This window comes from Neltuma alba, unplaced genomic scaffold (assembly GCF_004799145.2).
Source record: "Neltuma alba isolate B1F8T4 unplaced genomic scaffold, ASM479914v2 tig00013337_pilon, whole genome shotgun sequence".
NCBI classification, from domain to species: domain Eukaryota; kingdom Viridiplantae; phylum Streptophyta; class Magnoliopsida; order Fabales; family Fabaceae; genus Neltuma; species Neltuma alba.
In genome coordinates this window covers 1-12,978 of record NW_021637610.1, presented here as the reverse complement: position 1 = coordinate 12,978, position 12,978 = coordinate 1, and the positions used below count along the sequence as shown (strand labels likewise).

At 34.6% G+C, this 12,978-nt stretch overlaps 1 protein-coding gene across 1 annotated transcript; it reads left to right on the top strand.

The window, feature by feature from the left end:
• The first annotated feature begins 866 nt into the window (after positions 1 to 866).
• LOC114736467 (pre-mRNA-processing factor 40 homolog A-like) lies at positions 867 to 9,372 on the top strand. Its single transcript, XM_028924307.1, has 5 exons — positions 867 to 992; positions 6,472 to 6,573; positions 7,479 to 7,620; positions 7,720 to 7,766; positions 8,898 to 9,372. The coding sequence occupies exons 1-5, from the start codon at positions 906 to 908 to the stop codon at positions 9,111 to 9,113; spliced, it is 594 nt and encodes a 197-aa protein (XP_028780140.1). The 5' UTR covers positions 867 to 905; the 3' UTR covers positions 9,114 to 9,372.
• Positions 9,373 to 12,978: the final 3,606 nt, after the last annotated feature.

Here is a 12,978-nt window from a genome sequence, read left to right as displayed (position 1 = left end):
CAATCCGAGTAAATGCATTTAAGTGCCTTGACATTGATAACGATATTTCTCTCTCTAGCAAATAAAGTGGTAAGAGTGGCAATTAATTGTTTAGTTATTCATCATGCAAAATGAAATCATTATCCGCCTGAACACAAACCCATTTAATTGCTTTGTTATTGATGAGACAATGAAATACAATTTTATTATGAGCAATAACTCTTGCCATAACATATTTCAAGCAGTTACATATTGTTATACAACAAATTAATAACGGACGTTGCGTAAGAAATGTAGCCCATGGACAAGTAGCACTTGTCACTGGACAGAACAGAAAAAAGGATATGGAGTATTTGTCACATGGGCAATTATTAATTATTTTCACTAGCCCTGTGCCCAGCAAGGGCCAGGCCTGGGCTGCAGAACAAAAGCAGAAACGTTCTTTTAGGTAGTCTGGGTAAAATGGCCGGAAATGGTGGGCCTTTTAATTGAATCACACCGCTCGTTACTTTCTTGGGTTTTAATAAATTGAGCAAACTTTATTGGACCCATCTTGAATCACAAATCGGCTCCTAAGATTTCATGCCTCAGGTCCCGGGACTGTGTCCCTTCCTGATTCGTTTGAAACTTAGAATCACCAACCGGCCAAAAAATGATCTCCATATAAATCCAACTGCATGGGGTCTGGAATCCATTGGATTCGTTTGACCCTGGGTAACTCTCCCGTCTCCTCATCCGACTCTCACCGATTGGGGTGAGCCAATACCCGACGCCAAAAATCCATGACTTTCCTCTCTTCCTCGTCTGCAATCTCCATGCACATGGCATGGGGCTTCTAGTTCTGCATCTACCCTTGATAATTGAATCATAGCGGTCTATATTATTCTCCAATTCCTTCTTTCTCAGTTCTTATCTGTTCTAACCTAATGGGCAAAAATCAAGCCTATAAAGCTATGCAGAGAGCCAGGCTGGGCGCCGGCTCTGCCGGGCCCGAGGAGGTTGAAGACGGCATGGTCTGCACCCTTTCATACTACTTGTAAAATTGTTACATTTCTTCCATCTGAATTTTACGGGCATTATTTACTCTTCATAATTTAATCTGGATTACTCATCTCCTATTTATCATTTGCTTTTTATTTAATTTTGTGGCGCTCTACCCTTTTCCGAATTGTCTGTTCTAATTAGTAATGGAATGTGCTTGAATGATTCCCTTGCTGTTCACCTCGCTCCATCATTTTTATGGATTCGATTGCGACTACTGATGAGTTTATTACATTCGTGGCTGCCATTTTCAAGGGTGTAGTGTGCTTATTGTAAGCTGGAAAAAAAGAATCCCGTGTCTTGTCGCTTCTTTCGTCCAATAAGGTCAAAACTTTTGGACGATAGATGACTGCTGTGATGCTTTGCTGGATTACATCGGTCATTCTCGTATCCATAGTGTTGTGGACCTATTGATTCTTCTGACACATTTGGTGATATCAGTTCATTCTAGCTGACCATCCATTCATAATTTTTTTTTTTTTTCAAGAGACTAAACTGCAGTCTGCAGCAACCGTTGTCAAAGTATTGATTTGTTGGAACTGAACAAACAACCAATTATTCGGCTTTTTTATGGATGCTTCTACCGCATATATGCTATCTTGTTGAAGTAAACAACTTTGTATGAGTATTGCCCTTGTAAAACGCCGGGTGAGACTAACAGAATTTATTTATAACCAGAAAGCCAAAACATTCAAGAAAGAAATTGTAGTTATAATTGTAATTGTTCTAATGAAGGCACAAGTCTTTGAGAAGACTATTTATAACCCTTTAAATAAGTAATCTCCAAGAAATAACCAAGCCAGTATGATTAAACCTGATAAAGGCTAAGGTGAAAAATTATATATATATATATATATTTACATAGCAATCTATTAGCATTAGAGAAGCAATACTCTCACTCTCTTAAATACTATTCCCTCAGTTTCAAAATATAGGTCTTTAAAGGTATCTGCACTCAGGTAAGAAATACAATTAATACATAAGAATATTGACTACATTGGCAAATTTGCCCCTAAAGCTTAATAAATGCTGCTTTGAAGTTGTTGGAGTAAATAGAGGTATAATAGTGAAAATTTTGATAAATGCTGCTTTAAACTTTGAAAAAAGACATATACTATTTAAGCAGATTAAGAAAATTAGTTAAATTAGTTGTTTGTAATAAATATGTATTGTCTTCCTAAAAATACCCTTGCTAATCATTTGTATCAGCTAGAACTACTATTTGATGATGCATTTAATATGTGCAACTATTATAAGGACTACTATAGAAAGAATGATAAATATGAGAGACAAAGTGGATTGGACTCTTATATCTAGGATCAAATTAAAAGTCAAATTAGCTCTTATATTAAGGATTAAGGACAGGAGGTAGTGAAATGTAACAAATAAATTCCTCCAACAAGATGTATTCTGAAATGGAGGGACTAGCAGCCAAGGAGAATTTCCTTCAGTACAACGAAACGGACATTCTGAATTGACCCTATCAACACCTGTGGGCACTTAAAATACTACAAAGGAAATAGTTATTAATTATCATGGAGCATTCATGAATCAAGGGAAGAGTGAAATCGTAGTATCATGAAGCATTCGTGAATGAAGGGAAGGGTGAAATCATAGTAAGTGTTAGTGCTTATTAGTGGTTGTTAAGTGTATTCCCACCACTGCCGCATGCCATTTAACCATTCTCCCCACTATGTTACCTATCCCATTACTCTGGTCCTGGACCACTTTCTCCGATCTTCATATTTTGAACTTACTATATGTCTATGAGGACTTCTTATATTACACTGAGATGACTTGTCCCCAAGTTGAAGATAGGAAATTGAGTTTCAAGTAAATTCCTCAATTGGTCTGTTGATCCATTGTTTTTGAGATGTTTGGGTCCCTGTTGAGAGACCCATGAAACACCATAAACTGCAGTTTACAAGCTCAAATGCAGAAGCAACAAGTAGTTGCTTCTTGATTCTGCAAACATCAATTTAAAGTATGCAAGCCTGAGTTTGCAGAAAGGAGATTCAAACGCTCACAGAGTCTTGCAATTCTTATGGTGTTGTAACATGCAAGCTGGATAGCTGTCATTCACATTCGTTTTTTTGATGAGACAAACCATCTCCTTTCACCGATTTTGTGCCATCTTTTGTTCATATCTTGTGCAGACATATCTACTAAATAGTTCGGAGTCTCTAGTTTTTTATCAATCTTCAACGGCATTGAATGTTTGCAATTGAGTTTTAGAAAAGTGAAAAGATGTATGTATATATGCATATAGGAGGTGCCAGGTATAAATACTTAGGATCTTCATTATAAGATGGATTTTCTAGGGCAAAACAGTAAATTTAAATGATTGAAATTACCCAAAAAAAAGATTACACTCACCAATATCTAACAAAGCAGACAAGCAGCAATACAAACTTAGAAGTGCTGCCTATAGCAGAACAAAAACTACAAAAACAAACAAAACTAGGTTAGCTACTGGGAACCAGTTAATCTCAGCCTATACTATCCCTTTCCTTCACATACTTATAAATTTGCTTAGAGTCCACAACCAAGATCTTAGCTAGAGGGATGAGAGTTGAGAAGTCTCCCTTTCAGGGTGCATTCGTTTTGCGGCTGTTGATGCTACCCAACCAAATACTTCATTTCTTGATAAGCTGCCAAATATAAAATACTCTGGTTAGGACTCCAACGTGTAGAATACTTCCAGGAGGACCCCAGGAAACAAAAAAGGAAAAAAAAAAAAAAAGAGTACAATCATTTTCAAAACCATAATTTCTTCTAGGGGTTTCAAAAAAAAAAAAAAAAAAGAAGCATGCCACAAGCTTCTTTCAACGCAAGAGACTCCATTATTAAAGTTAAATCAACATTCACAGGATCGTCAAAACCATTAAGTACTCCAATGCCACCCATATGATTTTTCATCATGGAAGGCCCCATTCACATTAATTTCCACCTGGTTCACGTCAAGAGTCTTCCACATCAAATTCCCTTTCAAAACTTTATTTGTCTTAATGTCATTCCCCACATTAATCCTATATAAAATGGCGTGTTTATTGATCAGCCATGCACATGAATCCAAAGCATCACCTTCCAAATACATTGGTGCCACATCTACTTTTTATTTCTTTGGTGTTTGAATATGTTGAAAAATTCATTTTGGCTTTAAGGATCCAGTCTCTCAGATCTCCTCTTTCAAAATTTGGAAAATCCATTATGGTGTGAGTAAGCCAATAATGATCCCAACTGCACTGCGCATTATCATAATTATCATTTGGATCATCACCCTGATCATGCGAAGCATGAGTTTGTGCAACATGGCTAGGTTCAGCAACTTTGCCTCTGTAAAGTGCAGAAAGTCTCCTTGTAGGTCTTGTGAAGTGACCGTCAAAGTAGTCATGTTTGCTGCAAGAACATCTAAGGCTTCTGAACACAAGGCTCTAGAGGCTAGTTGCTGTGTAATGGGGTCTGTAGCAGCAATGAAACCATATTGAATTAGAGGATTTTGTACCAAATTGTTAAAGCTTTGGATAAAAATGAGCATTTTTACTGAAATAGCTAACTGCTAGCTGTATAGAAGCAAAAATCTTTTTCTCTAGTGCTAATAGTCAAGGAGAATTTCCTTCAGTTCCATGAAACAAATCAAGTTCTGAGCTGCCCAAAACAATACCTACAGGCACCTATTTATAATGCTACAAATGATATAATAATTAAATTAAATTGTTATAAAACATGCACAAATCAATATTTAGAATCTTTACTTGACAACTTTAAAAATTTAGATCTAGACGAAACTTAACATTTAATTATTTAACAATGTCCTAATTCCCAAATTGAAGTTTTAATCAATATGCATCTTCATCCTACACCATTTTTTCTGGTCAAATAATTCTCCTTGTGAGAGTTAGAATGCTGATGGTCTTTAGAAGAGAATGTTAAGATGGTGAGACTGGTAGTTGTTGTCATTAACCATTAACTCCTTTGACTTATGTATTAGGACATTTTCCCCACTTTGTATGATAGTAATGACGAGAGGTAGAACAGGAATCACATAATTATCAAGAATTGACTCAATATCATCAGAAAACTTTAGTTATATATTAGAAGCGTTTGGCATCTGAGAGCAAGGAGAATAACTTTAATAAAGGAGGGCCAAATGCTTCATCAAGGAAAGAACTGTTCAATTTTGAAAATTGGCGTCATATTCAGACCATAAAACAAGCGTTATTAGTTTGCATGGGGTTCAAGCTTATGTATAAAGCTGTTCCAATAGCACTAGCATACAGAATCTTCTTGGAGTTATTATGATGATCTTAGATGTTAGATTCATAGATGTCTAATTCTGAGCCTTTACGATTAACATTAGCTACAAGTATCACTATTTAATGTAAGCTTGCTTCGAAATGCTAATGTTGATATGAATTGAATGAATACGGTTATCAAAAGTATCAGCATAGCTAGAATTGCCCTGGTAGAGGAATGACATTTGATTGTATCATTAGCTTACTGCAAAATATTTATTGGGGAACAGGATCAAACTAACATTGGAAGTAAAAATATGTAATTAACTGGTATTGTGTGGTTCAAAAGATGCAATTTTTTTTTTTTTGCCGTTTGAGAAGCTGCTAAGATGTGTGGGTTGTAAATTATAAATGTTTGTTTTGACTTGTAATGCAGTACCCTGGGGTTGTTCTGGTAAAGAAAGATCACAAGGAAAAGCCTGTAAATGCATTGGATTTTGGAATTTGGATTAGTACTGTGTCAAATTTATTGCAAACTTATACATTTCAAATGAGCTAATATCATGTTTCAAGTTGCACCTATGCTAACTCTGAAATAAAGGAGAAAATTGAAAAATTGTTTTAGAAAGACGGGAAAGCAATAACCTGGTCTCAGAAGTAGGATTTATTTGTCATCGCCTGAAAGTTGTGATTGCATTGCTCAGCCAGGAAATGAGCAATTTAACTTGGCCTGGCATTGTAAACACACTTTCATAATGAAATTGAAACTTTAGGTGACTGTTTGGCGGAAAATTTGGATTAGAAAGAACGGAAAGAAGAAGCTACCTAGCGTCAGAAATAGGATTTACTTGTTATCACTCGAATATTTTGATTGCATTGCACAGCCAAGAAATGAGCAATTTTTCTTGGATTGACAATTTACGCACACCTTTTCATAATCAAATTGAAGTTTTTGGTGCCTGTTTGTTAGGAAATCTGACAGAACTAATCTTTCTTCTTTTTCTCCTCCTCCTTCTTATTTGTTTTTATAATTTTTAAATGTATTAGTGGAAATGGAGAGCTTTATGATGGTAAATTTTATTGAAGGCAATGCTTCACCCTTCTTCTTTCTGCTTTGTTAGTTTATTTTTCCAGTGCATTGATGGATTAACATGATATGCTTTATACTAGCGTGTTTCTTCTTTTCCCGGACCTTTATTGATGAGGACTGTCGCAGGTGGATGGTTCTTTTCATTCACCAGAGTGGCATGCTGCTCGTTTGGCTAGCCTTAATACCTCCCACACAATTACCTGGGAGGAGTTTAAAAGGAAAAAGAAGGTACCTCTTTTACCATCATAAATAACCTGATTCAACCCCCCCCCCCCCCCCAAAAAAAAAAGATTAAAGAAAAGCATTCCAATTTTGCGTACATTACTTGTGCCGATTGATTCTCATTTACCTGGAAAAAAAAAGAAGGAAAATGATGATAGTAGATGTTAGGTAACCTTATATGAGCTGCATTCCTCAAACCGTTATTATTATTTTGTCTTGGTGATTTTTTTTCATTATTTCAATCCCCCCTCGTTCATGGTTTTGATCTTTGCCTTCTTTGATATGTTCTACATTTCATTTTTCATATCTAGTCATTACCATCTCTTTGTTTATCATCTGCTACGTATACCATCATCTTGCTTCTTACTGTAAATTTAGGGGATGGGTGCTCACTCTCTCATTAAACATGTGCCCTCTTATTCATATCAGGCCTTATTTGTGTCTGGACTTTAGTCTCTCTCTTTCCCTAATTTCTTTTTTTTTTTTCAAAGAAAGAGATTCCTTTTTTTTTTTTTGTGGTTACCTAAATGTCACTTATTTTGTTTTAGATGTGATCAAAGTGCATTTATTCTCATAGCGTATTTGGATTCTATTGTGGCATGTCCCCATGCTTCTATATTTGTCCACGCTTTTGTCTCTTGTATGAACGATTGATTCCTCATTTTAGTAGAAAGCTTGGCTTGTGTAAATCTGTAGGGCGTCTTTGCTGAAGACTTCTCATTTCTGGTTATTCAAATCATCTTGGTGGTGTGACATGTATAACGTGGATTGCTTTATTTCTAGCCACTAATTATTTTCCAAAACCTGAGGCATGTTTTCTGCATCAATTTTGTAGGGCAATCTTGCTGTTAATTCCTTGTGCTTCTTCAATATAAATTACATACTCAATTGGTACAAATTTGGTTCATTAGGAAGAAGAAATGAGAAAAGGGGAGTTGGAAGCAGATGCGGATAGGATGATGAGAGAGTACAGAGCTCAACTAGATGCTGAAAGGGCACGCAAGCTTGCCCAAGGAAGAAATCACTCTGCTAGCAAATCTAAACATGGAAAAGGTATGGAGGTTTAACGTGCAGACATTTGGTGTGTTTTCCTGATGCTCTGCTCTATCTTCAGCTTTTAATGGCGATGATTACATGTTATGTACTTTGCAGATAAAAGGTACAAATTTCCAAAGAAGCACAGCAGCAAAAAGAGAAAGGTACTTTGACTCCTAAAGATGCCATCAATTTAAATTTAACTTGTTCACATAAGAACTGGGAAGTCCTGTTCTAATCTGACACTTCATTTTATCATATGACTTGTTGCCTTTTTCGTTTGTGTTTTGAAGACCGTAACTACTGACCATATTTCCTCGTAGTTTCTCATTACCATGATGCATATTGGATTAATTATGGTGTAGGTGTAATTTTTTTATTTTCGACAAAATGAAATATATTAAATGAAATAAGTTTAAAGATTACATATCGTAAGCCAACCAACAGAAAAGGAACTAAAATTCAAAAATCATCTTTAGAAATAACATTAACACTAACGGAAGAGAAATCGTGAATAAGTATGAGAATTTCCTACCAATTGATAGCGAGGGGCTTCTCAGAGTTAGAAGAAATTTGTGTGAACCGTTTTCCAAAACAGTGAATGCCCAGTGCAGAGTTGGTCCCAGAATTTACCAGAGCAGATTGATGAATCCAGAATAAAGATGCTCTGAGGCATTTAGAGTGAAAGTTAAGGCCTGCAAATGTTATATTTTTTTAAGGCTTGCTTGTGAATTGATTTGAATTTGTCATACATCTCGTGTCATTTAGGTCTGCTTTGGAGGTTCTGATTATTTTGTTGTTTAGATCTAAGAAAAGACTAAAAAATAAAATAAAATTGTATCTGATGCTTTGTCTCTTTTCCTTTAAAATGTCTTCTCTATTTTTTCCTCTGACTGGGGTGGGAGTGGTAGTTGGCTTTCTACCAAACCTTGTACTTCCTCACTGACACTCGTTCTGTTGCCAATAGGCGTGCTAGTTATTGCATTACGTTTCTTCAGGTAGCCCTGTTGGGAAAATTCAAACTGGATTTTAAATGTTATTGTCACTTCATAGCAAGTTGTTGAGAACTTTGCAAAATAATTGGCGGTCAAAGTTTGGCGGCAAATGTATTCAGCTTATATTGCTTTTTTTTGTTTTTTCGGTTTTAATTGATCAATAATCAAATCCAATTTCGTTGCCTTTTTGATGAATCGCTTAATGAATACTTGTTCGAATGATCCAAACGATGTTGGGCAGTAATTTGTGTTGTTCATATTCTGTTGGATGCATGCTCATTTCCCCTGCTACTGTTACAGCATTCGAGAAGGTCTTCTGAATCTAGTTCTTCTGGATCATCTTCATATTCTTCTAGTAGTGATGATGAGAGAGCATCGAGAAGATCTAAGTCCACTTCTAAGAGGTCAAAGAAGGAGAAGAAGCACAAGTCAAGAAGCAAGGTTGCGGATGATGAAAATGAAGACGCAGATGGTCCAGTTCCCCTTTCAAGATTCTTTGGAAACATCAAGAGCTAATATAGTGATATCATATACCTGGCTGTGTACCGAAGATCTAATTTTACTTTCATTTTTTTGTTTGTGTTAGAATGTGAATTCTGATCAGCGTTAGTTTCGTATAGTCTATGTGTACGTTCTTTACAGGAATTTAATTTTGTATGGCGTATTTATGTTTTAGAAGGATCATTGTCTGGGTTTATCCGAGCGACGGGGGACATCTTGAGTTGGACAATAATCATTTGAAATTGCCTGGCAATGAATTATTTTTCTTTGGGAATTGGGAGGCGTCTCCACTGTTTGACCAGTGATGAGAAAATCGGATCGGACAGGACGGTCGGACCGTTCTGGCTGTCAACCAGTGTGTTCAACGGTTTGGTTCACATGATTAGACTGTTTATATAGTTAGACCATTTTCAACCGTTCAGAACCGGTATTTGAGTCGGAAACCGGGGCAGGGATAGCAAAACCGGATGGTCTGAACAATAAAAAAAGTTGAAGAAGATGACGAAGAAAGCGGGGTAGAAGAAGAAAGAAAAAATCCAAAAAAAAATAACAGAGAAAATAGAGGTCAAATTTGAGCAAATAACTAACTCAGATGTATTTCAATCACAAACTGAAATCTATCTTTGGAACGATATGATAATCACAAAATGAAAAACCTGCATAAACACCAGTGGCGACAGACAGAAACACAGAAAGTTGAATGGCCACGACTTCAATCACAAAGATAAGGTTACAACTTACAAGAGTGAACTTCTTCTCTCACCACGTGGGTGCCTTTGATTTGATTTTAAAAACCAAAACGGAGCAAAAATAAAACTTCGGTCAAAGGCTCAAAGCCTCAAAGCATTAAGAGCTGTAAAAATAATTTAATATTATTAAATAAATTATTTTCTGCCTCCTAATAATTAAGTCTACGCTATTTTCTAAACAAATTAAGAAATATATATTAAATGTTTTATAATTTTTTTCTTAATAAAGCTTACAGAATAATTTATAATTAAATTTTATATAGTATAAATTAAATTTTTATGCATCTAATTTTATTCTTTTGTTTATAAAATTTTTTTAGATATTAATTTATTGCTTATTGTGCTCATAATTTGACATATTTGTTGTGCTATTTAGAATTTAATATTATATTCCTTATTCATATATTATCATATATGTATATAATATTATTTTTTAATTTAATTATTACATTAACGGTTCGACTGACGGTTCGATCGGTTGAATCGTAAAAACCGTGACCCGCTGATTTTTCCGGTTCAATCTTCGATCCGGCTTTTAAAACAGTAGTTTTGACATGTTAGGTGCCCTGTTGAGAAACCCAAGAAACGTCCCAAGCTGGAGTTTGCGAGCTCAACTTTTAGATTCTGCAAACATCAGTTTGAAGGGCGCAAACTTGAGTTTGCAGAGAAGTGATTCAAACATTGCATGCCATTCTCATGGTTTTGGAGCAGCCTAGCTGGATCGCCGTCATACTCATATCACCATTCGTTGTATTCGCAAGTCAAACAATGCTCTTTCACCGATTTTGTGCGATTGTGAAAACATAACGCCCACGAGGTCTCTACTTACTGTTAATACTCAAGGGCACAAACAACAGCAGAGTACACCTAGCTCTAGTCATCAAGTTCCGCCTTTTGCTTGGAAGATGGTGGATGCTAAGGATGAAAACACTGTTTTCCATGTACAATAACTTTAATAAATGGTTGGCCAAGTTCTTATCCTCTATCACCTACCAATCTCTATGCATAACTAATTTAATGTTATCGATAATATTTTCTAAGGAGTAGTTACCATTACAACCTTCCAAATTAAATTGATGGCTTCAATACAATCATAATAAACGACAATTTTTCAAAAATTTCTTGTCCAACACAAGTTTAGATCATTGAGGTCCCGAGAATCTGAACAATGGTAGGAGGGACAGCCTTGTGTTTATAGCTACGTCCACATACCCAATTATTGTCATTATACCACTTCCAATCTTTAATATAATAGTAATACTTAGTTTGATTTTCAATTTGGTCTTAAATATACAACCTTAATATAAACCCAGTAGTTAAATATCCGTCAACTGAGTTTTAATTGACTCGGGCAGGCTTGGATCACAATCGTGTTTATAAGTTTGATTTTTTTTACTTGAAAATCTTGTTAGAGCACCGCTTACGTTATTGATATTCTCTTTGAGTTGCTAGTTTGATGTTGATTAGATTTTAGTTTTCAAGTTTTACTGGCATTGTTTGATTAAAAAAATGGTTAATTTTTTGGGCCAAAACAATAAATTTCGATGGTAAAAAAAAATTCCATTCACCAGTGTCAAACAAATAGTTTTTTCATATGTACACCAGAAAACATTTTTTTTCATGTCATGCGCTGATGTCTTTGTCTCCTTTTTCCTGTGGGAAACGCTAAAGTTAAGGGTAAATTTTTATAAAAACACAAATAAAAGAAACAAACAAAACAATCAAAACAGGAAAACAAACCAGAACAAAAACTGCAAAAACAAACAAAAATGAAGTGTTTTATTACTGGTCATGGATAGATCACCCAGGTTCGGGTCCATAAGCAGTAATAATTGCCCTATGAAGACATGTTTTCGCTACAGCTCCGGTGGGTTCCCTTAACCAAGCCATTGCCTATGAGTCGGTGGCTCAGGAAAAAAAGTGATTTTGATACATTAATCATAAGCCAACAGTAACTCGAAGTAGTTTTCTTCCCCTAAAAATAGTCATTTCTTACAAATATGTAAATAATGATTGTTATTTTTTATTCGAGACAAGATGACATTGAGCAAAAAAAAAACTTTACAAATTAAATATTGTTAGAATACTATTATGAAAACCAAAAAACTTAAGAAAATAAGATAAAGAAATTGTCTTGACGCCACTGAAAAAAAAAAAAGCCATAAAACAACGCTAATATTTCCTGTCAAGTGAAAAACAAGGGATAGGAGGACTGAGCAAGAATATGATCCGCTTCTATCAATCCAAACTTATAATCTAGAATAATAAGACTTCCAGACATTTGAAGGGAAAGTAGGACCTCCAAAGTCACTTTTTCTCTTTTTTTTAAAAGTTAATAGAAGGAGGTAATTGTACTCTTTTACCATTTTTAAAAAAATGAATTTAACATTTCAACTTAAGTTTTTAACAATTTCAATTCAATTTGTTATTTTGATTTGGAATAACGAAATTTCCACCACCCTTAAATTTGCTTCAACCATCCGTTCAATTCCTAGAATTTAATTTTTATCAGTGACATTTTAATAGCCGATTGCATGAAAAGAAAATTACATGTAATCTTGATATAAAAAATTATTTAGATATTTAGTTGGGTTTGGGTAATATAAAGAGATTACTTTTTATCTTTTAGAAAAATCTTCCTAAATAAAATGGCTGTTTCACATTTAGCTTACCAAAATCACTTTTTCTATTTTTTTTTTCCCAAGAGGTTTATCTATTTAAAGTTAAATAGAAGGAGGTAATTGTACTGTTTACCTTTGTTTAAAAAATGAATTTAACATTTCAACTTAAGTTTTTAATGCCAAACAAACTCGTTTAGTTACATACATTGTATTCTCACCCATTACACTTTATTATATTTCTACTAATTCTACAAACCAATGGCTATGAAGTTTCATAATTATACATAAATAGTATTTATAATTTTGAAGAAACATATTTCTAAACACACATAAGCTAACCATTAACTAAAGAATGATAATATTTTCATGAATGGTAAGAAAATTATTACTTCAATAAAATCGAATAAAAATATTAAAGCAGAAGTGCATATTGAATTTTTTAAAAAATTTACATAAGATTTTATTTAAATTTTTTTATTTTATAGTGTCTTTAAAATTTCCAACTTCGAC